Source organism: Eucyclogobius newberryi, unplaced genomic scaffold (genome assembly GCF_026437365.1).
Source record: "Eucyclogobius newberryi isolate DKJ021-1_F unplaced genomic scaffold, fEucNew1.0.hap1 SCAF_5, whole genome shotgun sequence".
NCBI lineage: Eukaryota > Metazoa > Chordata > Actinopteri > Gobiiformes > Gobiidae > Eucyclogobius > Eucyclogobius newberryi.
The window spans coordinates 38,696,975-38,723,564 of NW_027316167.1; the positions used below are offsets into that span (position 1 = coordinate 38,696,975).

Genomic DNA, 26,590 nt, shown 5'->3' on the forward strand with positions numbered 1-26,590 from the left:
TCACACCCGGGTCACGCGCAGGTCACGCGCGGGCAGGCCCGGCTCCAGAATCAAATGACTAATGTGCATTGGTGTTGCAATGCGTTGGTGTTGTGAAAGGGTGCAGGTATTCTTGGTGAAACACACATCATGCATATTGCCTGGAATATAATCCTTTGAAAGAAGGAATGCATATTAAACATAGCTTTACATACTGCATGTATCCCTTGTTCAGCTTTGAGTCCTGCTTTAGTGCAGTCTCTAGCTCTGAAATGACTTGTAACACAAGTATGAACTGTAATTTACAGTATGACGTGAAGGTTGTCTCATCAATGTTTATAGACAGCATAGAAACTGTCACTATAAATGTGATATCCCAAACATCTTTTTTACAAGAGTACTCTAGCCACTCCCTATTTTTAAACCAGGTACTATTGGATGAGCGTTTTACTCCACTGAAATAATGGGACGGGTAATTAGGCAAGAGTGGTTGAGTGGGCTTATCTGTTCCTATATCATCAATGCAGTGGCGTCCAGTGGTAAACGCTGATTCATGTTGGGTCCAACGCTGGATGTGGCGTGATGAATCGGCTCGAATGCTTGATCCTGGTTTGGATTTGGAAGACGAGGCAGCAGTGGCGGCGGTTCTATGCGTCCCGACTCCTAGGTGGCTCCTACTGATCCCGGTGCGAAAGAGAAGGTAGCGGAAGCAGGAAATCTGTGCCTGGTACTCCAGAGGGCGACGACGGCTGGCCTCGGGCTGTACCGGAGCGAGCAAAGCAGAAGAATTGCCACTCGTGTTGAATAAAAAGGTCTAACAGAGGGTTGTGTTGGAAACTTACTGTCGTAGCGATTACACCCGCTGTTCTATTGTTTAGTAGGCACATAGAAGCCTTTATATGAGAGACGAGGCACAGACATGTTCGGGTCTAGACGGACCAACCATTTAATGATTTCCCGCCCCCAAGGAACATACACAAAGGTTCCTACCCAGCATATCACTACACCCGCGATGTTGGCGGGAGTAAGCTAACAGACACCTGCAAATTAGCATTTTCCGAACTAACATTGTACATTGAAGTGCTACTGTTTTTATTCCCAGCGATGGAAGTGTTTGAGACTTGTTTATGTTTAAGACATTCTCGAATATCCATAGTTTAAAGCTGTTATTTGAAGCCAAGTCAGAGCTGCGGCGCTCAGCCCTCAACACGGTGGTCTGACTATGACGTACTGCGTGGACCACGTTCAGCATGGATTGGGCCATTTTTATATTTTGATTTTATTTGTTATTTTTCCAATACATCTCCACACAATAAATATGTATATTGCGAAAATAAAAAAACACTTAATTTTAATTTAAATGCAACCCTTTTGCACCCCGTAGATAGGGGCCTGCACCTCTGAGGAAGTTGCTTGGATGAGTGTTGAAACGGCTTCAATAAAAACAATTGTATTTATTTGAAAACATTCTCTAGAAACCTTCAGTCGCCATATTTCAACATTTATTTGGTTGATAATGTGTTTAAAGTCTCAATGTTCTCGTCATTTTGTTTTGATATATTTTTTAATCTTCTTCTGTATCTGGAAGTGTAAAAAACAAGTACAAAACCAACACTAGGCTCATAGACAAACAGAAGGTGAGCAGGGTGAAGCGGAGGTGCAGGCAGTGGATGAAGGAGCAGTTGTTTGAACATGCATTAGAGCGAATGCGCTGAGCCTGTTAAAGACACATTCACTGAGCTCGTGTGTGCACTGGCCAGTCACAAAGCACCGGTCAATATTTACCCTGACCACACAACCACTGGCCTTCTCTTCACTCAGGGACCAAGGAATCTGAGGAGCCGTCTCCAAGTGCTTTTTTTTTTTTTAATATAACCCTTATTGGAAAAACCCAGGAGGTAGAGGTCTGCCCACCAACCAGAAGGTAACCAGTTCAAACCTCAGCAGAGTCAGTGTCATTTTTATCCAGAAAACAGCGGTGTGAAATAAAACTCACACTGATCTTTCTGGCATATTCGCTCACTCTTTTCTCATGTACTGCATGTTTCAGTAGACTGACCTTCATCAGGTGTAGATCAGGTACATATTATATGTGTGGTCACTATCTAAAGCCCAGCACCTGCATCAATCATGAATCAGTTCTAGTTTGGCCTCCGACTCTAGAGCTGAAAAGGACCATGGCCTTTTCATAAGTTTCAGCTTCCTGTGATATTCACCATTTTGACAATATTTCTCCATTCCAAAGACATATTTTTATATACTTTATAAGATATTTAGCTTTATTCTGAAAGCTGCAGGTGGAGGCAGCGCACAGGTGATTGTGGTCTCCTCTTAAACCAGTGAGTGCAGGCTTCACATGAACCTGCACAGCCACATTCTACAAGAGGTTTGGTCTGTTTAAAGCGGTTGCTTGCTTCCACCTGCTGTTCAAAATGTAAACTACAACTTAGTATCTGCTGCGCCACAAATATTCATTTAGAAACAGCAGGGTCTCCTCTCCACAGATCTGACTAACTCAAATGCTCAAAGGAGGAAGATAAGTTGAACTAAGGATTTAAAATATGCAGAAATAAAAAAAACTCATAAAACACACACACGATTTGACTTTTAGTCTGAATAAATTTTAATCTTAATCAAAAAGAAAAGGTGCTACAGCTACAGATAATGAATATACAAATGTAAAAATCAAGGTACTTTACAGACGGCTCCATGAAAATCTAGAAAACAAGCTAATATTTACATCCAGCATGGAGCCATTATTTTTTTTAAAGACTCAACAAACACAAAACTGTATTTTGAAAAAGCATTTCTCTACATTTCTAAAATATTCAAAATCTAAAATAAAGCCGCCACCACTACAGACAAAGCAAGCAAAAATAACAATACACTAAAAGGATTCAGAACTACTTGGCCATCAAAATCTTGAAAATAGATGTAAAATTGCACAGTAATGCCTTCATAAATGATTGAAATGCATAGTTCATGATACACGTCCTCACTTCTTTGGAGCAGAGACAAGGTCCAGCTGTGGTCAGCAGCTCAGGGCTTCCTTCGCCTTCAAAAAACAATTTTTATTTATTTATTCCCATTAAAAAACACTTTGCAAGCAGCAGCTGAACTTGAAGCAAGGTTGTGGGCGGAGTTTAGGGGTTTGTACCACATTTATTTTCATTATTTATTCTAAGTAACTCTCAAGGTGAAAATGAGATTACTATTCTGCATCTGATTAGAGCGTTTTCTGAAGTGTGCTGTATGTGCTTAGCACTGATATTAAGTGAGCAACACATGGACAACTGCAGAGTTAAAAACATTAAAAACAGAACAAATATACTGAATATAGTTTACAGCGTATGTAAACTGGACACACATTTTTTACACTTGAAACAAAGCTTTAGATTAAAGTATAATAATGTTTGTACTGTAATATAAGGGTGCTGCTGCTGAAGTGCATTTGAATATTGTACTTACTTCTGATATGCAGGGCCTGAACTGGTCACTGGGGGCTACATGGGAAAAGATCAAATAGTTATTACAGGTTTAGGCAAGGCAAGTTTATTTGTAGAGCACATTTCATACACAAGGCAATTCAGAGTGCTTCACACAGCAGGAAAAATGCAATAAAATCACAAAGAAATTACAGAAACAGCAATACGATAAAATTAAACTAAAAAAATAATAATAATAGTAATAATAAAAAAACACCAAGCCACAAAGGGTAACGTGTTTTCGGAGTCCAACTCCCTTTTAAATCAGTCCAACTGATTGTCTAAACTAAAGAAATCACATAAAAGAGAAGAGTGCAAATAAAAATCCTGTCAGTCATATGCGCAGCTAAACAAAACAGTTTTTAGCTTAGATTTGAACATTGTCAGAGTAGAACATGTCTCACATCTTCAGGAAGAATGTTCCAGATTTTAGCTGCATAAAACTGAAACACAGATTCCCCATGTTTAGTCCTGACTCTGGGCACCAGCAGGAGGCCGGTCCATGTTTAGTCCTGACTCTGGCACCAGCAGGAGGCCGGTCCATGTTTAGTCCCGACTCTGGCACCAGCAGGAGGCAGGTCCATGTTTAGTCCTGACTCTGGCACCAGCAGGAGGCCGGTCCATGTTTAGTCCTGACTCTGGCACCAGCAGGAGGCCGGTCCATGTTTAGTCCCGACTCTGGCACCAGCAGGAGGCCGGTCCATGTTTAGTCCTGACTCTGGCACCAGCAGGAGGCCGGTCCCTGAGGTCCTCAGAGTCCGAGATGGTTCATATGGCACTAACATGTCTGAGATGTACTTTGGTGCTAGGCCATGGAGAGACTTCTATACAAGCAGAGCTGCCTTAAAGTCTCTTCTCTGAGCCACAGGGGGCAGTGCAGAGAGCTGAGAACAGGACTAATGTGATGGTACTTCCTGGTTCTAGTCAGGACCCGAGCAGCAGCGTTCTGGATGTACTGCAGCTGTTTTACAGCTCGTTTGGAGAGGCCAGTGAGCGGCCGTTACAGTCTAATCTACTGGAGACAACGCATGGATAAGTTTCTCTAAATCTGGTTTTGACACTATATTTTTGATTTTGGCAATGCTTTTTAGATGGTAAAAAGCTGCTGATGTTATTGATTTGACCTGGCCATTAAAGTTCAAGTCCGAGTCCATTATTACCCCCAGATTTATAACTTGGTTTGTAGGTTTTAGAGCGAGACTCTGGAGGTGACCGCTAACACTTTCTTTGTTTCTGTGGCCAAAAACGATTATTTCAGTCTTGTCTGAGTTCAGCTGTAGAAAGTTGTTTTGCCTCCACAAACTGATCTGTTGGATGCAGTGACAGAGTGAATCTACTGGTCCATATTCACCTGCCGACAGTGAAACATAGATCTGAGTGTCGTCTGCATAATTGTGATAGGACACATTTTCACTGCGTATCAACTGACCTAACGGCAGCATGTAGAGGTTGAACAGAAGGGGACCCAGGACTGACCCTTGGGGCACTCCACAGGTCAGGGTCATGTGGTCTGAGACACAGTTACCAATTTCAACAAAGTACTTCCTGTCTTCCAGATAGGACCTTAACCAGTTTAGGGCAGTGCCAGTGATGCCCACCCAGTCCTCTAGTCTCTGTAAGAGGATCCCATGATCGACAGTGTCAAAAGCAGCACTCAGATCTAACAGAATTAAGACTGAGGCTTTGCCCGTGTCAGTGTTCAGGCGGATGTCATTTGTCACCTTGACAAGAGCAGTCTCAGTGCTGTGATGAGGTCTAAAACCTGACTGAAAAACATCAAATTAGTTGTTTATTAAGAGGAAATCTGTGAGCTGTTGGTAAACAACCTTTTCAAGGACTTTGCCCCAAAATGGCAGATTAGAGATGGGCCGGTAATGACTCAGTACTGCGGCATCAAGACTGCTCTTCTTTAGGAGAGGCTTTATGACCGCAGTTTTCAAAGACATTGGGAATGTTCCAGATTGAAGTGACATGTTAACTATGTGAGTGAGTGGTGCTAACAAACTGTTCAGCACAGACTTTAGAAATCTGGTGGGTAACACATCGAGGCAGCATGTAGATGAACTCAGACTGGTGATGATCTCATGGACAGTTTTGTCAGTTACTGGTGCAAAGTGAGTTAGCTCTAAGTGTCTTGGTGGTTTTAGGGTAATTTTTTGCATTGTGGGATTTATAGCATTTTTAATGCCCTGAAATTTGTCATTAAAGAATAATGCAAACTCATTACACTTGGATGTGGAAATGAGTTCTAACGGCAGCTGAGCTGGAGGGTTTGTTAATCTGTTTACTGTGGCAAACAGGACACGCGAGTTGTTACTGCAGCTTCCAATTATTTCAGAGAAATAGCTTTCCCTAGTTCTACATAAGATTAGGTTGTACATGTTCAGCTTCTCTTTGTAAATCTCTTTTTGAACCTGGACCTTTGACTTGCGCCATTTCCGTTCGGCCCTGCGGCACTCCTTTTTCTGTGCCCTGACCTAATCATCATTTCTCCACGGCGCCTTCTGCTTATTTTTAACCATTTTAGCCTTTATAGGGGCGATGGTGTCCAGAACATTCAAAACACTAGATGTAACAGAGTTCAACAAGTCATTTACATTCAAACATGAGACATTTTCAAAGTTTATCATTTCCATAAACAGTGCACCTGTGCCATCACTTATGTGTCTCCTCTGAACAACTGCAGGACCAACCGGTGGTTTGGGAGAAACAGACAGGTCAAAGAAGACACAGAAATGATCAGACAGAGCAGCATTGACCACATTGACATTTGAAATATTTACCCCCTTTGTAATTATGAGATCTAGAGTGTGTCCTTTGCTGTGAGTGGGACCTGTCACATGCTGAGTAAGACTGAAGGTTTCAAGGACAGCATCAAGCTCTTTAGCGTTTCTGTCACAAATATTATCAACATGCACATTGAAAACACCTGTAATGACCAAACCATCAAACGTCTGTGCATACGACTGAAAGCATCTCAGTAAAATCATCAATAAAACTTGGGCAGTGCTGGGGAGGCTTGTATAAAACAAAGAGAATGGATGGAGACTGTTTTAGCTCCATTTTAAAAGGAGACATACTCAAATGATGAAAACACCCCAAAAGTCAACCTGCGGGTAATTATTTAATCTCTAAAGACTCCACCCCTTTTTTTTCTTCTTCTCGTGTTTCAGATCCAAACTTAAAGTTGGGTGGAGCAGATTCTATCAGAACTACATTCAGTTAAAAACATAAAATCAAGATTATAAGAAGAAATAAAATTATTAATTAAGAGTGATTTGTTGCATAAGGATACTGACATTTAGCACAGCAAGTTTCAAACTAGTTTCAGTGGGACTGGGCTTTCAGTGGGACTGGGACTTTTCACAGGGAATATGAATCACATTTCTCAGATTGGGCCTAACTCGCATTTTGTTTTTCCATCTATGTGATGATGTGACTACAGAAATAGCACTAGGGGGGGCTCTTTTTACATAGGGCCCCGGGTTGGTTTGATTTTTAATATGACAATAAGTCCCGGCAACGCTGAGACCCAGTGCATCCTAGCTATGGGAGATACCAGGTGAAAGGCGAGGTTGGATGGGTGGTGGGGCTTTTGTAGCCGAGGAGAGTTTAGGACCAGGTGAGAGGCGAGGGGGGATGGGTGGTGGGGCTTTTGTTGGTCGAGTCGGCTTGTGCAGGGAAGAGTTGATGAAGTATTGACATAGCCCTTGATCTTGCTATATTGGGCGTGAGTGGAGCCATCTTAATGCCTGTATTGATCAGACTTTCAAAATGGCTGGGAAGGCCCATGGGTGAGAGGAGATGAGAAGGAAAATGATGAATCTTTAGTGGGAGTAGATGTTGCAGGGGGAACCCAGGGATGGTCTAAGGCAGGGGCAATGACAGGGATGTTGTTGGGCCTGTCACAGATGGGTCCAAGTCCTTTGAAGATTGTTGTGGTGCTTTTGCGGATGAATCCTTCGCTGAGGCGGTGGAGGTGAATGTGGAGCAGCTGGACCTGAATCCTTTGCTGGAGGTGGTGGAGCGGCTGCTGATGAATCTTTTGGTGGAGGCTGAGGTTGTGGTGCTGTTGATGTTGATGTTGAAACATTGGCTCGGTCTCTGGCTGTTGGAGCAGGAATTCTTCTCTCATTTCCCTCTTCTCTAACTATCTGCTCAGGACCCTGTCCAGGCCCAGTCCAATGCCTTGGAGCATGGAGCAGGTTCTCTGTCAGCACCCTCACTCCACCTCTGCATAGGTGGGGGCCATTTCTCTTAAATAGGTCCTCTCGTTTCCAGAATAGATAGAAGTTCTCAATGTAATGTAGTCCTCTAGGAACACACTCTTTGGACAGCCATATGTTCAGCTGAAGAAGCCGGCTAAACTTGTTTATCCTCCTGTCGATGTTTGGAAGAGGTTCACTTATGAATGTTTTGATTTCCACTATCAAGCACGTCAAATAACTTCAAGAAGTCTTATTTCAAAACTTCAGTCTGTATCTCCATTCAAAACAGCGTGACCTTGGCTCTTGACACAGATCCTCCTTGCTGTATTTTGGCCACGTCATTTTTTCATATAATTCCATCTCTGAAAATGGTAAAAATCTGTTTGTGAGCTGTATTTTAGGTGACTTTATGTTATCTTTGTATTGTTTAGGCTTTGCACCAAGTTTGTTCGAAGAAACAGCCTGGTCTTTCTGGTTTTTAGACAGTTTTGGAAACGACAGAGTCACTGCGGTTTAGGTTGAAAGTAGCAGTTTTTCTTGTAAAAAGTGTGCTCTTCTTACCATCGGTTGAAACAGGAATGGTATCGTGAAGAACTTTTTCAGATTCCAAAACAAATATCCGTGTTTTCAGCTCATTAATTTCTTGTTGGTATTTCCGACAGCGTTCAGTCTTTCTCCCTTCTTCTCCCGGACATGTCGCTGGCGTCAGATATGTCGTTAAAACTAGAAAAAAATTCTTAAAATCCTTGATTTACTTGAAAGTCTAAAGCAAAAATGTTTGGAAGACAAAAACTGATTAAAAAGCAAAATAAATAAGGAAAGCAGCGATAACAAGCGGGGCGAGCAGGAAAGTGTGTGCAATTTTCGGAAGCAGGAAGCAGCTAGTTTAAATCAGATTTGACCACAATTCAGTTTAATTTATTTTTTGTAATGAGAACAAAACAAGGAAGCTGACAACGAGAGAATCTACAAACTCCACCAACACAAACCAGCTCAACAGTCCTAAATATGAAGTGTGTGCCATTTGCTGAATGTCCCTCCCATCCCTCCCCATTTCACACTACAGCTGTTCTGTCAAATAAAGTATTTAAAATGGGAAGAGTCTGGAATAGATAAGAGGTCTTGGTAAAACATTCATTTTTATAGTTTTGATCCTTTGACCTGAAGCACCGGCACAATGAGATTCCACTTTTATTTAAAGAGGAAAGAAAGGGCATGAAATATCTTTATGAGGACTACACCCACATATTTAATAGAGTCTGTTTGCCATTCAAATGGACAGGTCTTTGTGAAGTTTAAGGGAGTTTGCCAGTCAGAGTTCTGTTTTTTGTACATTCAGATGCACTCACATTTACCTTATTTTCTCTGTCATCCAGTTCTACCGACTCTGCCGACCCCGATCGCCTCTTTCGACTGAAAAAGAAAAGCGAAATTAGATCCAACCCATGATATTTAGGCTGTGCAGTAATATTCGAGGCTACATTACGTGGGTGCTGTAGGATTCTCCTGTCTCAGCGTTTCGATGTCTGTAAACTGAACGGCTTGTCCTCCGCCCCTGGTTTTGAAAACATCGCCCTGAAAACACAGTGAGCACAATTACAACTTTACTGACAAATAAGCTTCTCGAGTGTCAGTGTGGCTGTCCAATTGATTTCATTTAGTTTTCTCCATTTCATTCAGTTAATTTGATTTTTAAATCCAGATCGAGCTTCAAACTGTTCATGAAATACTTTGAGCTTTTGGTCTTGATCGAAAGCCGTGATCGATCAATAAAAGTTACACTTTGTCGTATTATCCAGCCCTAAAATTAGATCATTATAAATTTATATATTTTTGCAACTCAAATGATCTTTTCTATTGTACATTGAGTCTTTTTAGATACATTTGTAACCAAATAAAAGGTGGAAATATTGTGACTGAAGGCTTTAAGATGGAGAACATTTACAAATAAAAAATAAATCTGAAAGATTTTTTTGATTGAATAAAGCCACAATATATGAGTTTATACAGTCAAAATGACCATTACGATTATGAAAATACGACTACGGCTTAAAGTCGTATCAAGTTCTGAATTCTTGCTGCCCTAGATTTTCCGCCCAGGTGGCGTGCAGCCCGGGCGGCGTGCAGCCCGGGTCCTGTTCACAGTAGAATCCTCCGTTGAGAGGAGGAGTACCTTGATGAGCTTGGTCTCGATCTCTCCGTCCGAGGCCAGCTCTTGGTGCCGGAGCATGTACTTGTGGCACTTGGACAGGACCTTCTCGTTGGGGCTGGCCACCGTGATGGCGTTGGGAATGACGGGCTGCATGACAGTGTCCAGCTCCAGGTTTGTGTTGGGCTTGTGGTCCACCCACTTGTCTGCGCCGCACGAGTGAGAGCGCCGGTGTGTGGGGTGCACAGGGACGGGCTGATTCCAGTGCAGAGAAACACCACAAATGATTCACCAAGTGACAAGGGCCGTGTGAAAGGTCAGTTTGAAGTGCACTGCTGGAGAACCAACAGCTCCAGAGTCTGTGCATTTGACTTGTTTTTTAGATTATTTATTTCACAGAATCAAAATGTTACAAAACGTTTTACTGGCATTTGTCTTGCTTTAGGGTTTATATTTCAATATCATCATTTATCGTGACGTTTTCAGTCGCGATATATCAGACTTGTGATTGGTGTAACTGCGGTTCTCCAGTAATACACTTCTGAGCTTATGAGAAAACAGAACATGCAAAGAAAAATCACCAGGATGTGCATGCAAAGAACGACAGGGGCTGGTTCAGTGGGATGTGTAACAGGAAACGGCAGTAAAATAATAAAGACACTGGCGTTAGCGATGACGCGTCGGCGACCGACCGTGTGAGCGCGGAAACGGACTCAATGCAACCAAAAAGGGCCCAAGTAATCTAATCGAATCTAATGAATCTAAAAGTGTGGGAAGTGACACTTTTTAAATACAATCAACCAAATAACTGGAATTATGGGGTTTGAATGCTTCTAGCTAGAGAAGAATTACAACATTTGTATTTAATAATGTTGCTGTCTTTAATATAAAAAGGCATATTAATATGAGAGTTCAGTTTTGATCGAAACTCTGAACTAATCGATGCCAAGCCCGTCAAGATAATTACTATAGTATTTATTGCATGTCCATTTACTTTGTACAAGTGGGAGATGTTGTTTTCAAGTAGTACAAGAAGATAAGCAATTTAGCATTGCATTTGTTATATGATACTGTGTATTTAGGGTTTACTAGTTGTAGTAGTTTGACCATTGCCGTAAAAGGGCTGATGATTTTAGTAGTCGACAGGTCAGCCATTATTCTTATTGTACAATACATAATCAACCAAATAAAAGCTTCAAAACAGAGATTTGGAAATAAAAATAACAATTACAATTAACATGATCAAAATACTACTGCAATAATTTGATATAGTCGACTAGTCTTGACTTGTTAATCGTTGCAGCTCTAGAACTGAATGAGCGTTTGTTTGTACGATCTAAAATTACATTATTTAGCAGTAAAATAACTGTAGTGACACAAGGTGTGAAAGCGATGTATAAAACTACAAACTACAGCCTAAGAACCAGTCTAAAAAAAAGTGGATGCATCCACAGTAAGACACTGACCCTGACGCCTGCCTCGAGGCCCAGAGCGTAGAGAGGTGATGGGATCTCAGAGCCCGGAGCCCAGCGCTGACCTCTCCTGCGGCCCACTCTGCTGCAGGTGGGCGTGTCGCTCCTGTGCTGGGGAGGAGTGCCCTGTGCCTCTACCGGACGCCTCTGCTCCCACTGAGAGATGCAGGAGGCCACAGAGCGCTGGGACGAGGGGGGAGAGAAGGAGGGAGAGGAGGAGGGAGAGGAGGAGGAGGACGGGGGAGGAGAGATCTGCTCTGCTCTAGTGTGGGAGCGCTGTGGGGGAGAACAGAGTCTGTTTGTGCTCTTGAAAGGGAACGGTGCCCAAGCTTAGTGGCAAAGCAAATGAACACACACATGATAATAGACATGATAGAGCCAGCATTAGTGCCCATGCAGTTTAGCCCATTTGAAAGACAAGCAAAATTACAATGTTTAATAAGCGGGAATGACCAAACCCAAAGAAAATAAATGCAGTAGCAAGTGTGCCGCGTCATCTTTATTTGAGGACAGAAGCAGCTCGGATCTACAGGGCAATCTCCTTGATCCTGAAGCCCTAGTTCTACAAAGTTACTGGTGACTGGATAATGTGCTGAACGACCAGGTCGTTATACACGGAGGTGCGCTATTTTTGGATGTAGCATCATGAATAACAGAGACAGGCTACAACATAGTGACATCCTTAACTCATGTGACTGAGCAGAGATGAAACAAACACAGTCGGTCTCAGTCGGTCTCCTCTGATCCCTCCAGGAGAGGGGGAGGAGTTTGAACTTGTCATAGAAGAATACTCACAGGCATTGGAGAGGGAGAGGCAGACCTCTTCTGTCCCGCAGTGTGGTCCTTGTCCCTAGATGGCCTCTGGGGGCGCTCTTGCACTCCACTGTTGCTGTTGCTCTCGGTTACGATGGCTTTGAGCTGCTTTAGCTTCTCATCTTTCACCCACAGCTTGTTCTGCAGCTCCATCTGCTTTGCATTCACTCGCCTCGTCTGGAGACAGAGCAGAGGTTCATGGGTCTAAAACTCTGTCCAGATAACAACAGAGGGACTACACCGACCGCCTTGAAAAAGCAGTCGACTGGATGCAATAACAACAATATTGTAAGAAAAGAACTGACAACAAGGCAGATGCAGGCAGCTCTTATCAAGTAGAAAAGGCCAATCTGTTTAGACAATTTAGAGATGTTTCATGTTTTTAGTTATTAAAAGCACAAATTATTTTTGATTTATTGCCCAGCCCTAGTTAATATATAGTAGGGGATGTAACTGCTCAAATATGACCCTGCCTCGTGTGGAGAGTAAAAGGGGGCACTACTTACACACTCCTTCTCCCACTTGTGCTTGGTGTCGGCCACCACGCCCTGCATGCGCTGCTCCATGTGCCTGCGCTCAGCCAGCTCCTTCTGCAGCCTCTGCTCACGGGTCTCCAGCTCCTGCTTTAGCGAGCGCTTGTCCTGCTCGTACACGTCTGTCGTCCTCTGGAGGATTTCAAGCTAAACAACACAAGACATTTAGACCTTCTTCTCTACATGTGCAGAGTCTGCGCTGCACTAAAGCTAAAGTTACTTTATATTCCAGGGTCTTGGATTTCTTTTCCAAGTGCTCGATCTCAGTCCTTTGATTGAGGATGAGCTTTTCTTTTTCGCCCAGTCGGCTCTGCTGGTTGTAGATTAGAGATTCCTTGGCATTGACCTGAGAGCCAAGCTGGTCCAGCATGGACCTGATGGTGAACGCTGAGGAAAGAGGGAAAAATGAACCATGAAGCCTTTAGATGCAAAAAGTATTAAAAGATGGCAGAAGATCTATGTGGTGACATTTTTAACAGTCAAACCCTTCTTCCCACAACAGCACTGTCCTAGTCTATCTTCACCAGAGTAAATCATATTGCTGCAAACAAACAACTATTTTAGTAATCGACTAATCAAAGGCTTTTTATACACATTATCAACCCAATAAAAGTTGAAATATGGTGGCCAAAGGCCAGAGAATCTTTCCAAACAAATTACATGAATGAAAAAAAGATAAGATAAGCCTTTTTGGTCACACAATGGGTAAATTTCGGTGTTGCAACGCAACCAGAAATAGTTTATTTTTTACATTTAAAAATTCAATAAAACCAGCATCTTAGTTAATATTTTTTTTTGTGTTCGAATCTATAAGGTCCAGATAATGTTATAATCAAATGAAGACTTTTTAGTCAACAAATCACAATAAGATTAATTGTTGCTGCAGATGCAGAAGATGCATCTTGTTTAGTTTGAGTGCATTGAATACATTTTTACATTTCATGATCGTTGAAATCAAACTTGCTTTCATTTACAGCAACTAATAATTGGACTACTGCAAAAAGGTTTGTGGTGTTTGAAGCGTTTGTTGCCCCCTGCAGTCTTTGAGCAGAACACCAGCCCTGCCACATTTGTCGAGAATACACTCCTGAGAAACCCTGGCTATTTTAGTATATGATTATAGGGTCTTATTATGATTTTTTTTTTTTAAAAGCTTGACAGTGTATTTTCAGAAGGTAGCTGTAGGGGAAGCTCTTCTTAGTTCTGCTCCAACACCCTGAGCCTCAGACTCGTCACAGCAGAGTGAAAACAAACGCGAGTACCAGTCTTATTGAACTGCTCGGTCATCATCAGGCGAATGTGGCGTCTCTTCTCCAGGACCTGGATAAGGTGCGGCAGTGTCTGATCATCTGTGGGGTCCACCAGAGTGCAGGGGGGCAGTGGTGGCAGGCTCTCCAGCAGCTGGGTCAGCAGCACTGGGTCATCCACTGGGGGAGCAAACACACATGAATCATGTACAGCTGTGTTCAAGTCCAATCCACAGATCCACAAATAGTGTTCCATTTTTAGTCACGTTACTACTTGGCCTTCTGCCTCGAGTTCTCTTTAAGTTTAGTAAAGTAAAACAGGAATAATTTGGTAAGATGTATACAAAAGCTGACTAATCACACTTTTAATTATATCTATTTGTTTTATGTTTGTATGTCGTATGTTAATGTTAAGTATTTTTTCACATTGTTAACATAAAAAATATTTCAAAGCCCCGCTGGCAATAGACCATGTATTTAATCTCAATCCGTTTTAGCAGGGTTAATAAAAGGCCCATCCCTGTCGACTGCGGGTGTACCAGACTCCTAGAGTGACCGTCCCTTATCACAACTTGATGTGACGGAGCTCACACTGTTCAACTCCAGATCTCCGGAGCGTCTTTAGTTTGTTCCACGGAGCAGAGATGTCCCTCGCACTCATCACTTGGTAAATCGCCTTGTCCACATGAGGGCCTTTTATGTGTAAATGTTACTGATCAGAGCGGCTTCTGTATCGTCCTCCTCCTTTCGGGTGAGCCCCCTGCAGTCTAATGCTCCTTGTTCTCTAGTACCTACTCGACGGCCCTGCCTTACATGCGGCTCCCCCTTATCCCGAGCGGCCCCCCCTTACCAATATTAGAGGCCCCTCCTCGCTCCTCCAGCCTCGTCAGCTCCTCCTTGAAGGCCTGGTTCCGGTGCCTGCGCCCGGCTGCCAGACCGCAGATTGGCCGGTCAATGGGCCGAGCCACTTCCACCTCCTGGGTCATCTCTGCGAAGCGCATCACCTGCTGCACCACAAAGTTCAACAGCTCTTAACATTTTTATTTACATGATTTTGTGTGTGATTTTCTTTTTTTAACTACACATCATGCAACATGGACTTAAGGTTCTTAAGGTTATTTATGTGGGCTACCTTGCTCTGAGCACTCAGAAATCACTCAATTCACAGCAAATGCTGTGGATTACAGAATGGGAGTGATTGCTTTTTTGCTTCCTTGCCAGAAGAAAGGGCAGTATATTGTCTATGTCCAGGGTGAGAGTGCTCTCTGTAGATATCTCTGGCCTTTTTCTCAAATATACTCCTGTAAATGCCTGTGAAGGCAGGTAGTGGTCTGGTGTCCAATTTAAGTCCATAAACATCACCAGCCTCAATCTGAGAGTTCAAAATACTTTAATGCATGGCTCTAAGGTTTTCACACGTCCGTGCGCTCCGGAGCAGCCCCACATACGTATCCAGAAACAGGATCACGATATGTCTCCCAATACTTGTATATTTCGATACAATTCCCTCATTACGATACGTATCCCCGATACATTTTTGAAAGAAGGGTCTTAGAAATGTACCAAAAGGGTAATTTTTTTTAAACTCTGGATTGTATGAAATTTCATGTTTATCCAATAAGCACTTATTTATAAATCCATTCTGCTCTAATAACTTCATTCATCCAACCAACTAATCCAAATATAAATATAAAAGGAGCACATTCTATCAAAGTATTGCATGTTTCTTGCCAAACAATTGGCCTGGTCTGAACATGCTGCAGCAGCATCTTCTGCACAGATCAGCTTCTGATCAAGTCCACATCTCCTCACCTCGGCTGAGAGGAGCGCAGCACAAACATCATATCAAAAGTACGTACTATTCCCCCCAAAAACAATGTCTCAAATATCTCGATATTTTAAACACAACCCTATTTCCCGCTCCCCCGTTTTCACCCCTAGAACCCTGAGGATGTCAAATTCAAAGGGGTCAAACTCACTCATGTCCAGGACAAAACCAGACCTGTAAGTGAAGTAATTCTGATACAAACAGCTCGTCATCATCTGATGACGAGTCTGGTGGTGATATGCAACTTGTGAGTGTAAAGACAATTAATATGTAAATGAGACTCATGCAAATAGTCATCTGGTGATATGGAAGAAAGTTGTAAATAAGGCCATCTGACTTGGTGTTAATTTGTTCAACAACTAATTGTATGTGCAAGTTTTGTTTTATTTTGAAAATGTTTAAGTGTTCAAAAGTCAATTTGTTAAGGTTTAAAAAATAGGCCGTGGCTGCAGAGCCGCGGCGCGGTCGAATGGCCCAGCAGTTTCAGGAGCCGCGGCACAAAATAACATGGCAGTTTCGGCCGCGCACCGCGGCTCTGTAGACACTCCCTTAAAAAAATTAAAAATTGGAATATTTACAAATACATTTGAAATAAATAGTCTTGTAACATCAATAGAAAATATTGGTTGTTAGTCATTTTCGTGTTTTGCTATACAAATTTGAAAAAGTTAACGGATTGAATAGCAGCACTGCTATACAAGAGAAAATCCTTCATCTGAGCCCTGAGCTGACTGCCACACTTCTCACCTTGACAACAGACTTATAGCGAACAGAGCTGTGTGAATGCGCACACTTCCCCCGGTGCTGTACGGACTCTTCTTTTGGTAAATGCATCGTGAGAGTGAAGCGCAATGAGTGTTAAAGCCGAGTGTTACAGAGGTTTTACCTGATGTAGAGGCAGAAGTGACTTCAAGTTGATCTAATTTCCCTCGTCAGACACAAGTTTATAACAGACAGCTCTGCAGCTGAAGTCACGCAAATACATGTGGTCAAACTACATTTTTGATCAAATTCCCAGCCCTTCTATCCTCACCACAGCCCAAGGCTGGCCGCTTTCACACCCCTCTTGTCCCACTTCAGAAAGCAGGAGAAGCCACTCCGAGACCACCTATTTTTGGTGAATGCAAGTGGAAGCTCCTTTACGTCGACCTCACTAGTGGCAGTGTGAAAACAACCTTAGAGCATTTTAACACAAAGTACGTAAAACCTAGTCCCAGAGAATATGCATTACATACTGGCGCCCCTGTGTGAGGACGAAACGAGACTAATATGATTCTGATTCTAATATAAAAGGTACTATATCATTGGAAAAATACATGCAAAAGGTACAAAGCAAATACAACAAAATAGTCTTTCCTATTCAACAGTTTCTCCTCCTGTGGCTCAATGTTTCAGTATTAATTTCAGTCCTGTGCGTGTTCTTATTTAAAAGTTGTTTAGACCCAGTTTAGTTCTGAATTGGTCCTGGTCTGATAGTGCTCCTTTTCTGTGCCGACAGCACCTCCTCTGCTCTCTAACAGTCCTGCTCCTGACATTAACAAAAGATAGAGTATTACTTGTCTCCTTTAGGCTTGTCTTCTTATTATAATATTTCTGTTGTAGTCTATGTACGGCGCCCATTGCCATGGTTCTTGTAACATGCCACTTGTAACTGTGTGATTACTGGGTGTATTTTGAACCCAAGTAATATTTTTTGTATTTTGTATTTTGATCAAAAGTGACATGGAGCTAGTCATCTCATTTGTTGCGGTCTATACATTTTTCGGTAAAACAAACTTTGGATGAAGTGTTATATTTCTCAGGTCCACACGAGCGACAGAGAAGCACATATATTGAAATATTGAATTCATCCCAGTGGGAGTCAGCTTTGTGTCGGGGCACTGGTGCTGCCTTACCATGGTCTCCTCATAGTCGTCCGCTTTCGGGTTGACGCAGACGATCATTCGGACTTTGCCTTCACCGTCAAAGTAGTTTTTGAAAAGGTGGGTTACTTTGGAGTCTCTGTAGGGCACCATCTGAAAAAACAAAAACAAATGAGCATCACATGCGTAGTATTGATTTAACGTGACAAAAGGGTAAATGAGCAGGGAAGAAACGCTCCTGTACAAACCTTATTAGTGCCACACATCTGGTTCTCTCGCAGCACCGCCATACACGTGCGCAGAGTCATCAGTGACTGGTTGATGTTTCCTGGACAGAAGACATTTTTAATATGGTTTGTGCCCAACAAAAGGTTTCAGTGCCCCACACTATGCACCAGTGAATCTAAAGTTGGAACGTTGCGTTTGCGTCCACACTGGGTGGGGTCAGGGCATATTCTGATCTGGCGGCGGTTCGAATCCCGCTCTTGACATAAACATCCTTGGCACTCAGATCCACTGACTCACAGATTGGTGATGCAATTCCAGCTCCCACAGATGGATACTGTGTCCTTGGGCAAGACACTTAAACCTTTTCTAGTGTTAGTAATGTGTGAATGAGTGGGTGGTTCCCTGATGTAAAGAGCTTTGAGTGACTTGATGATAGAAAAGTGCTATAGAAACATCTACAGCCCTAGATGGACAGGATTAGTTGGAGTTAAGTGGCATGGTTACGAGTTTTGTCTGTGGTAATTGTCCATGGCTGTGAAAATGTCCGCAGAATTATACAAACTGTAATTTAGTAAACACAGATGTCCTCAGGTCATTCTAGTCCCATCAGGCTGCGAAATAGACGAGGGCCCGGGGCCCGTAAGCAGTCAAATCTCCGGCGGGCCCGGGTATGAATTAGGAGGGGGCCCGCCCTGCCCCTGTATCGAAATTCCTCGAAAAAAAAATCAAGATTTAACTAGTAATTTGTCCATATTTGGGGCATTTTCATCGCTTAAGTTTTGTTTTGACAGACATGCCACTTCGCAGTATTCTCGCTTCGCATTGGCCGAGCGGTGTCAGTGATCTAATTTCGATGAAAGCGGGCATCTGATTGGCCGCTGCGTTCGGATGTACTCGGAAATGCCCGGTCTAATTTTGCACCAAAAGTGACATCTAGGTTGGCGGGCGTCAATCTACTCAGTCCACAATTCAGTCTTTTTAAAGTTGTTTGCAACAAAAGCTATGTCAATGTGGAAGTATCCAAGGGCCCCAAGGGCACCCCCCTTTGGAGTTGTTAACATCAGGCAATGTATATATGTTAGTAGTTTTTTTTGTAGGCTGTGATTTTATATATTCCACAAGATCTCCCTGTAAACAGTATTTATTTTGTATCTAAGAAACATTATTATATTGAATTAAACACTATTGAAAGATCATGATCTCTGGTTTATAGGAATTCAGTATTTGTGCTCTTCCTTCATATCAAATAAAAGATAAAAGTACTTTAAATTGTTTTCCATGCTAATAACGAGGTTTAAAACAACAAATTTATCTTGTTCTTATGACGCCGCGATGCCGCGCGCGCTTGTGGGCCCCTGAAATTGCTAGGGGGGGCCCCCCCAACTTTTTTAGATAGGCGGCCCCCCTGGCCCCTAACTTCGAAAATCTATTTCTCTATTTCTCCCTGCCCAAGTGAACGCTCATGTCTGATTTGGGCATTTTCATTTCGACATTGAAGCCAAAATAAAAATGTCTCGACATTCATTTTAGGTCCAGGTTTCAACTTGCCACAGACCACACTCCAATCCAAATATTGTTTCACTAAAGAAAAGACATGACCTGGAAGTACACTCGTTGTCATGGCAACGCAAAACCAAGCAGCATGGACAGTGAATGGATTCAAAGAGAAAGACTTTGTTTCATAAGAAATATGATCGTGTGCCACTTGGTGACTTAGTGGCTAGCACATATGCCAGGCTCCATGTGCAGCCAGCCACAGGGTCGTGACTTTGAATCAGACTAACGATTTCCTACATGTCCTTCCCTCACTTATCCCCATTTCACACTACATCCTGTCCAGTGAAGCCGCGGGCAGAAAAAGATGGTGGATTTATGGTAATTAGTTTCACAACAAAGCCAAAGAATAAATCTGTAAAAGCAGAATACTTACATTGTTTATCTAGTGTGAAGACTGACAAAAACACAATAAAGCAGCGATGTTTGACAAGATTTCAAAGACAGTGTAGAAACAAAGCAGTTCTAGAGTCCAAAGTTGAGTTGCAGTGAGTCTTACCAGCTTCCCTGAGGCGGCTGCCCTCAGCTCGGGTCCTGCTGGTGCGCTCGCTCCCTGCCAGGTCCACCAGACACAGCTGGCTCACATTCACCTGGTTTCTGTCCTGTGAACAAGGCATTAGCGTGAGCGTCACACACACACAGCCCTGAGAAGGCTCAAAACAAAGCAGAGGAACAGTATGTACCTGCAGAATGTGGTCTCCGTCTGCATCCAGGGGAGCCTGGGCCAGCTTCAGGGTGAACACGCTGTGGGAGCGGCTCGACTCACGGTTCAGCTGAGTGTTAGCAATTCTCCTTTTCTTTTGACCTAAAATGAATTAAAAGGAAATTTGTTTCAAGGAGTATCGGTATTTCAAATCAATCTGGTAAAACTACTTATAGCTGTAATGAAAATGGACAATAACAATATCAGCACCAGAGAAAGGCACAAAAATAAAGTGCTGCACAATTTCAAAGAAAACAAAAACATAATGTATGTATTAATTGTTCAGATGGTGCTTTACCTTTCCAGAAGACTTCAAAGGCCTCCTCTGTGGACTTGACCTCCACCTCCGTGCACCCGGCCACGTACATGTTATGGTTCTGGTCCTCACGCAGGAGCTTCGACTGTGGAGGTCTGAAATGAGTCCAACACCTCACTTTAATTAAACTGAACACACAAGGAAACACGCACACACAGGGGGGGGCATGAACTGAATCAACACATGCACAGGGCCTGGGTTTAGCTTCAGCCATTCACAGACAGACCACACATGAGGGACCACCGACAGACCACACATGAGGGACCACAGACAGACCACACATGAGGGACCACAGACAGCCACCAAAGCATCTAAGCTACGCCAATAACTGAGCAGCTACGTGCAGGTTTAGATTATGAGGACGGACTACGGGATGGAGCAACAGCCTGCCATGTTGAGGCTGCAGACAGTGTGTCGTGCACCACATACATGAACTCTTTGTTTCGCACAGGAGTGCCACCCTCATGCCACCTGACAAACACAAGAGTACATTTGTAAAAAGATACAACTAGAAGGCCAAAAAGAAGTGATGGGAAATATTCTGTGGTTTGAAATACCATGTAATGTTTTAAAGTGCACTCTGCAAGGTCCCAAACACACAGATGTGTGACAATCAGGGGTGCGCCGACAGGCTTTTAGCTAGAGGGCCGTCTTCCCGTATTTTGGACGGGGTATTTTGACATGTGGATGGGCATTTTCAAGGGCAAGGACGGTGTAATTTTTATTAATACATTTTAGAAAAGGGAATGTCATCATTAAATCGGGCCGGGAAGCGCTTGACGATAGTCCGCCGTGGTCCGCGCCATGACAGTTTACTGTTTACAAGTGAATTTGCATGCTGCGCGCTGATTGGTCGACAAAGTTTGTGTGCTTGGCTCTGATTGGCTGCCGAGTCGTGGTCTGGAAAATGCCGAAGCTCCACGGCCAAATACCATGTAAAATACGGCGCGATACGCCGCTCCTAAGTGGCGGAGTGTGATCCGCACGAGAGGCGCAGGCGGCCCGAGAGTATGGAAAGTCAATATGATACGAGAGGCGTGCGGGCGCCGCTCTAGATCGCCGTGTAGGCGCCTCCACGTTAAAAGCGCCGCTTTATACTTTACACATATTGGCTTTCCATAGCCTTCCCGCGAGCACCGAAGGCGCGACCGAAATTTTTTTAAGCCCCCGGACAAAATTATTTGGACGGGTGTTTTCAAATCCTATCTAAAAGCCTGTGCACCGATATATCGATATAGCATGATACAGTATCGATATCTCCATGAGTCATTTTTGGTATAATCTTCCAAATTATTTTGTGACCGCACTACAATTTTGGTGCTCGTTTCAAGAAAAGAACCCCGTTTAAGCTAAACCATTTTACATTTTGATGATTAAATGGGTGCATTTCATTTTGAGTTTGAGCAGGTTGTGGTTTAACAAAGAAACATTTCGTTAAAATGTATTGGGTTCTTCAAAAAAAAGTGAAATATCGCAGAATATCATGAGTAATATATCGATTATCTCATGTATCGCAAAATTGTGATATTATTGTATCGTGAGCCGTGTGTCGTGTATCGCATCGACTCGTGAGAGACCCGGTGATTCCCATCCCTAGTGACAGTGTGAGGACGGCCAAACTGACAGCAACAGTCAGCACTGACTCTGATTTTAGGCCTCGACTAATCGTGACTTGCCTCGACTAATCGTGACTTGTATTTCAACCTTAATTTGGCTGTAGCATATTTAGTCATTTTAAATACATTTACAAATGATCGCTGCCTATTTGAATACTAACATAAACATGGTGACAGCCAAATGGGAAAGACGTTCAAACTTGAAAAGGTCCATAAAAGTGAGTCCTTTTGAAAGGACAAATTGACGGTCCTTCTAAACCAGAGTCCTTTAAACAAGACAAAACTGCAGCAGGAATGCGTCGTGCAGCTTTAATTGTAACAACACAGACGCATTCTGTCCAGGCATTTTAAAAAGGTCCTATGCTCGCAGCAAGTGTAAAAACAAGATTGATTCTATTTTCTGAAATGTACGAACACATGATGTGCTGCCTCCTGCTGGTGGCAGACCTCCCTCAAGTGTTAGTGCATCTTTAAAGAAGGGGTTGATATGAGAAAAGACATGTGCTTTGGCCATCACTACTGTGGGAGTGCCAGTTGTACATGGAAAGTTGCCTTACTTTGGTCTGATTGGGTCTAAAGCAGCGTCCTCGAGCAGGTCATAGATGTAGTTGTTGTAGATTTCAATGTATGACACAAAGACACTGTAACAGCAGTCTTCATCCACTCCGTCTGATTTACAAGCCTCGTCTGCAGTGATCATGTCCGCAAACTCTGGGTCTGCCCGCTGCCTGAAACACAAGCACAGAACATGTTCACGTCACAGAGTTTCAGCCACAACATTTACAATTAAGTCCTGAAACTACACAAATATTGTCGCAAATCTGCACTACAAGCAAATTCAAGTGATTTCACTTTAGTTTAACATTTTTAGTGCACTCTCAAATATCAACAACATGCTTAAAATAACGAACAGCAAAACAAGAATAAAAACGTGTTTGCTTAAATTGTATTGCACCCGTTGGTCTAACCCTCGTGTACCTCGTGGGCGCAACAAGCGGTTGACTTTCTCGCTTTTGTCTTTCCAGGAGCGCATCCACGGTGTCCTGGATCTCCATCCCATTTTTATCATCTGGTTTGAACACCTAACAAGTAATGGCTGAAATGGTTAGTCTGCATATTAGTGAAATAGTCCTGAAAAGACTTGTAAATAAAAGCGTACAAATCGTTTGGCCTGAAAGGCGCTGATGCTGTTAAAAAGCATGTCCAAGGAGCGAGGGAGCAGTCCACCCTCTCCAGGAGAGCCAGTCATGGTGAAGGTCTTCCCACTTCCAGTTACACCGTACGTGAAGAGCAGACCTTCAACATGTACAAACAACACATTACATTCAAGATGGAACCATTTTCAATCAAAACCAATGAGTTACTGTCATTTGAAAACTTTATTTCAACTGATAATAAAAACACAAAACATTATATATAGAATGGGGGAAAAACAACTGGTAATTTGAGATTTACATATTGAAAACAACTCACCATTTTTGTTATGAATAAGGTCCTCGACCAGAGGCTTGGCCACGTCCTCAAAAAGTTCCACTTGACCAGTGTTGACACCAAAGACCTTTTTAAAAGAGCACTGCATCTAAAAACAGAGCGACAAAGTGTTAGCTGCGACTCGACTCACCCGCTCCACGTTCAGGACTTCTTTACCTCTTTGTATTCTCCGTTGCGGTTGGCCTTCAGTCCGTCCGGAGCGTGCAGCTGAATTGTGTTGTTACTGATCATTTCCACACAGCATTCCGTATCCTCCACTCCCAGAGGACGGATCCGGCAATAAACCTTTAGATGGACAACAATTTCTAAATGTTTGGGCCAATAACAACATAGTCTGATCAGATGTAATAATGTAAATTATGTAATGTAAGGTGACATAACATTTCTTTAACCTAAACCCTTTAACTTTCTTCCATAAAAACGTAAGTTTAGATGACACAGGAAATATTCTCCATCAGGATGAAATCCAGTGACATCACTTTAGCTTCTTTTGGCTCCCGTTGACCAAAACTCTCATATTGGCAGAACTCTCTCAATCTGAATCGAAAGAATAATCAATGAGCAAAATGACCGTTAGCTGCAGCTCTAAGTCTATCATAAGAAATCTGCTTCATTACTAGACGTGTAAAGTTAGTCTATAGAATGGATTTGTGTGCGTGTTGTGCGTGTGTGCGTGCGTTGTGTGTGTACTCACTCCCACAGGATCCTTTTCCACATTAGGACTCCTCTTTGGCCCGGGCCTCCGGGGCGTCCTTCCTTTGCTAAAGAGACAACAGGTGACACATGCTCACAAAAGGTTTTGTTCAGAAACATAGTCAATACATCCATATTATATAAATACATAAATATATAAAAAATAATTGGGCATTTCTTTTGAAATAACTCCTGTAAATAGCGCTGCTCAGTAAAGCTTTACACGGCTCCTGCTCAAGAATGACACGCACATTTGTGAAGAGTAAGTCCTAGAAATATTGTGCCATGCATTTTGTTTCTATATTACTGCTTTGTTGAAAATTATTATTCTAGTTAAGCTACAACAATATTAAATGAATGTTTCAAATATTTAAAGAACACAATTCACTATCTGTAAACCGGTGATCTAGAAAAAGATTATTGCATGAAATAATTATTGTCGGAGCACAACAGAAAACTGACATTTTGCTGTCTGGAGTTTGAGCTAGCATTTCTTTTCTGTTTAGTTTATGGCTCAAGCACTTTATTTTCTACCCTTTATATGTATTTGCACTTGAACATTTTTCAGTTTATTTGCTTTATTGTGTGTTACATAAATTACTATTGTGTATGAGTGGGTTCAGATGTGATGTGTAGAAGTTTATGAAGACTTTTGATTTGTCTTTAAATAATGTTAACAAAATACGTTTTGTGAATGTTGTTTTTGAATACGTAAAATATTTTAATATAGATTATAATATGGTTTAAAATTGCTGCAAAAACGGCCATGGAGGGAGACTGAAGAGATTTCTGCTGGATCGTTTTACGTTCGTCTGACGCAGGTTTGAGCACGTAACCGTTATTATCTACATGCAGATACATTTCCATGTGTGGTGAAAGATCAATGACACAATCTGACACATTTTAACAGGAAATCCACTGGGGGGAAAGCGCAAATTACGTTCTTAAAGTGGCGTCGTACGGACAAATGTGTTTACAGTTAGCACATTAGCATGTTAGCCATCTCAGCAAAGAAGCCTCAAAAGTAACGCCAGCCGCAACGGAATCTAGATATTATGTACTTTTGTGCTCTTTTGAACACGTAATGCTCTCGCTACTACTAGAGATGATAAAAGATATGGTTCTCACCCTGCTCTCTGCATACTTGAGTTTAAAAGTGTCTCAGCTCTCACAAGAGCGGCGCTTCTCGGTTTGATTTGAAAAATTCGCTCGGTGAGCCGTTGTACTGACAGCTCCTTTTCATCCAATCAGAGCGAAGGGAACAGAGCGCTCAGCGGAAGTCCCGCCTTCAGGCCGTAGCGCCCCGCCTCTTGTCAGTATAAAGACTACTGTAGGTGGAGGTAATGTGACGCCACCATGGATGTATTATATGGACACTACCAACCGCCATAAATACCAAAGAAGAAGAAGAAGACGTCATGACCTAAATGAACATAAAATAAATTAAAATAAATGTATGTAGGCTAAGCATACCATGATTATTATACGTCCATGAGAGTGATATATAATGCAGTCAATGGATGTTTTCATTATGTCATCGAAATCCTTTGATTGAAGGGATCTCTAAACTTTAAACCCTTAACACACACAGCAAAAGCAAAAGTAATTCCTCTGTACAAGATCTGTTTCACTTTGAATTCTAGGCTGGACAGTTTAATCAAATATGACTTATTTACAGACAATCAACATCCCTTCAGGAATAACCTCTGAAACCACATTCAATTAGACAATTTGAAAACAAATATAAGTATTAAGGAATGTAATTACATACTAACAATAGTTTGTCGAACTCTGTGCAATACAAACAAATCAATAAGACAAACTGAATGGGAAATTAAAAATGTAATATTGGCGGCAACTATATTTATGTTTTACACACTGAATGAAATTATGTGATAAAATGAGGGTTATATGATCTGAGCTGGAGGTAGGATTAAATATGTTTTAACTCTTTCATACTCATTCGTTTTGTTTTGTTCATAGGAGTTCTATCAAGAGTGTGTTTTTGAAACTTCCTATAATCTGTCCTTTCCTCCTGTTTCTACTGCGTTGTAACAACGAAATTTCCCCTTGTGTGGACATTAAAGGATTATCTTATCTTATTTTATTCTCATACTCATTCAACATTTCGTCACTTTTCTTCTCTGACCAACATCCACATTTTATTATTTATCCTTCTCGCATTCAACTTTTTCACTTCTGATTTCTATTATCAGGACTGAAATAAATCTTACATTAATCAAAAATATCGAACACATTTTTCTCATATTGATCTAAAAAGCAAAATGCCACCGGTGTTATTTCAGTCACACATCATCACAGACAGCAGGGGGCGCTATTTTCTTCACTAAGCTCCAGAGTGAATCTGTTTCTTCAGATGACTGGGGAACAACACAATCTTCTGCATACAACC

General features: G+C 42.2%; 1 protein-coding gene across 1 annotated transcript; it reads right to left on the reverse strand.

The window, feature by feature from the left end:
* On the reverse strand, positions 1–25,470 carry LOC140380752 (kinesin-like protein KIF23). The gene is made up of 24 exons (XM_072464654.1): positions 25,306–25,470; positions 24,179–24,245; positions 23,641–23,769; positions 23,467–23,572; positions 23,153–23,289; positions 22,972–23,075; positions 22,551–22,721; positions 20,807–20,848; positions 20,360–20,472; positions 20,042–20,163; positions 19,858–19,960; positions 17,825–17,904; positions 17,610–17,729; positions 14,737–14,893; positions 13,902–14,066; positions 12,860–13,026; positions 12,613–12,786; positions 12,089–12,283; positions 11,288–11,599; positions 9,846–10,076; positions 9,159–9,247; positions 9,022–9,085; positions 431–739; positions 1–153 (listed from the first exon to the last, which is right to left on the reverse strand). Exons 1-24 carry the CDS (start codon positions 25,317–25,319, stop codon positions 1–3), a joined length of 3,324 nt encoding a protein of 1,107 aa, XP_072320755.1. The 5' UTR covers positions 25,320–25,470.
* Between the last annotated feature and the right edge of the window lie 1,120 nt (positions 25,471–26,590).

Excerpts from the sequence above, each read along its gene's own strand:
- LOC140380752 (XM_072464654.1), bottom strand. Across the intron at positions 23,770-24,178 it reads TGGAAAAGGATCCTGTGGGA|GTTTATTGCCGGATCCGTCC; the intron begins GTGAGTACACAC and ends GTCCATCTAAAG. Across the intron at positions 12,284-12,612 it reads ACAAGTGGGAGAAGGAGTGT|ACGAGGCGAGTGAATGCAAA; the intron begins GTAAGTAGTGCC and ends CTCTGTCTCCAG.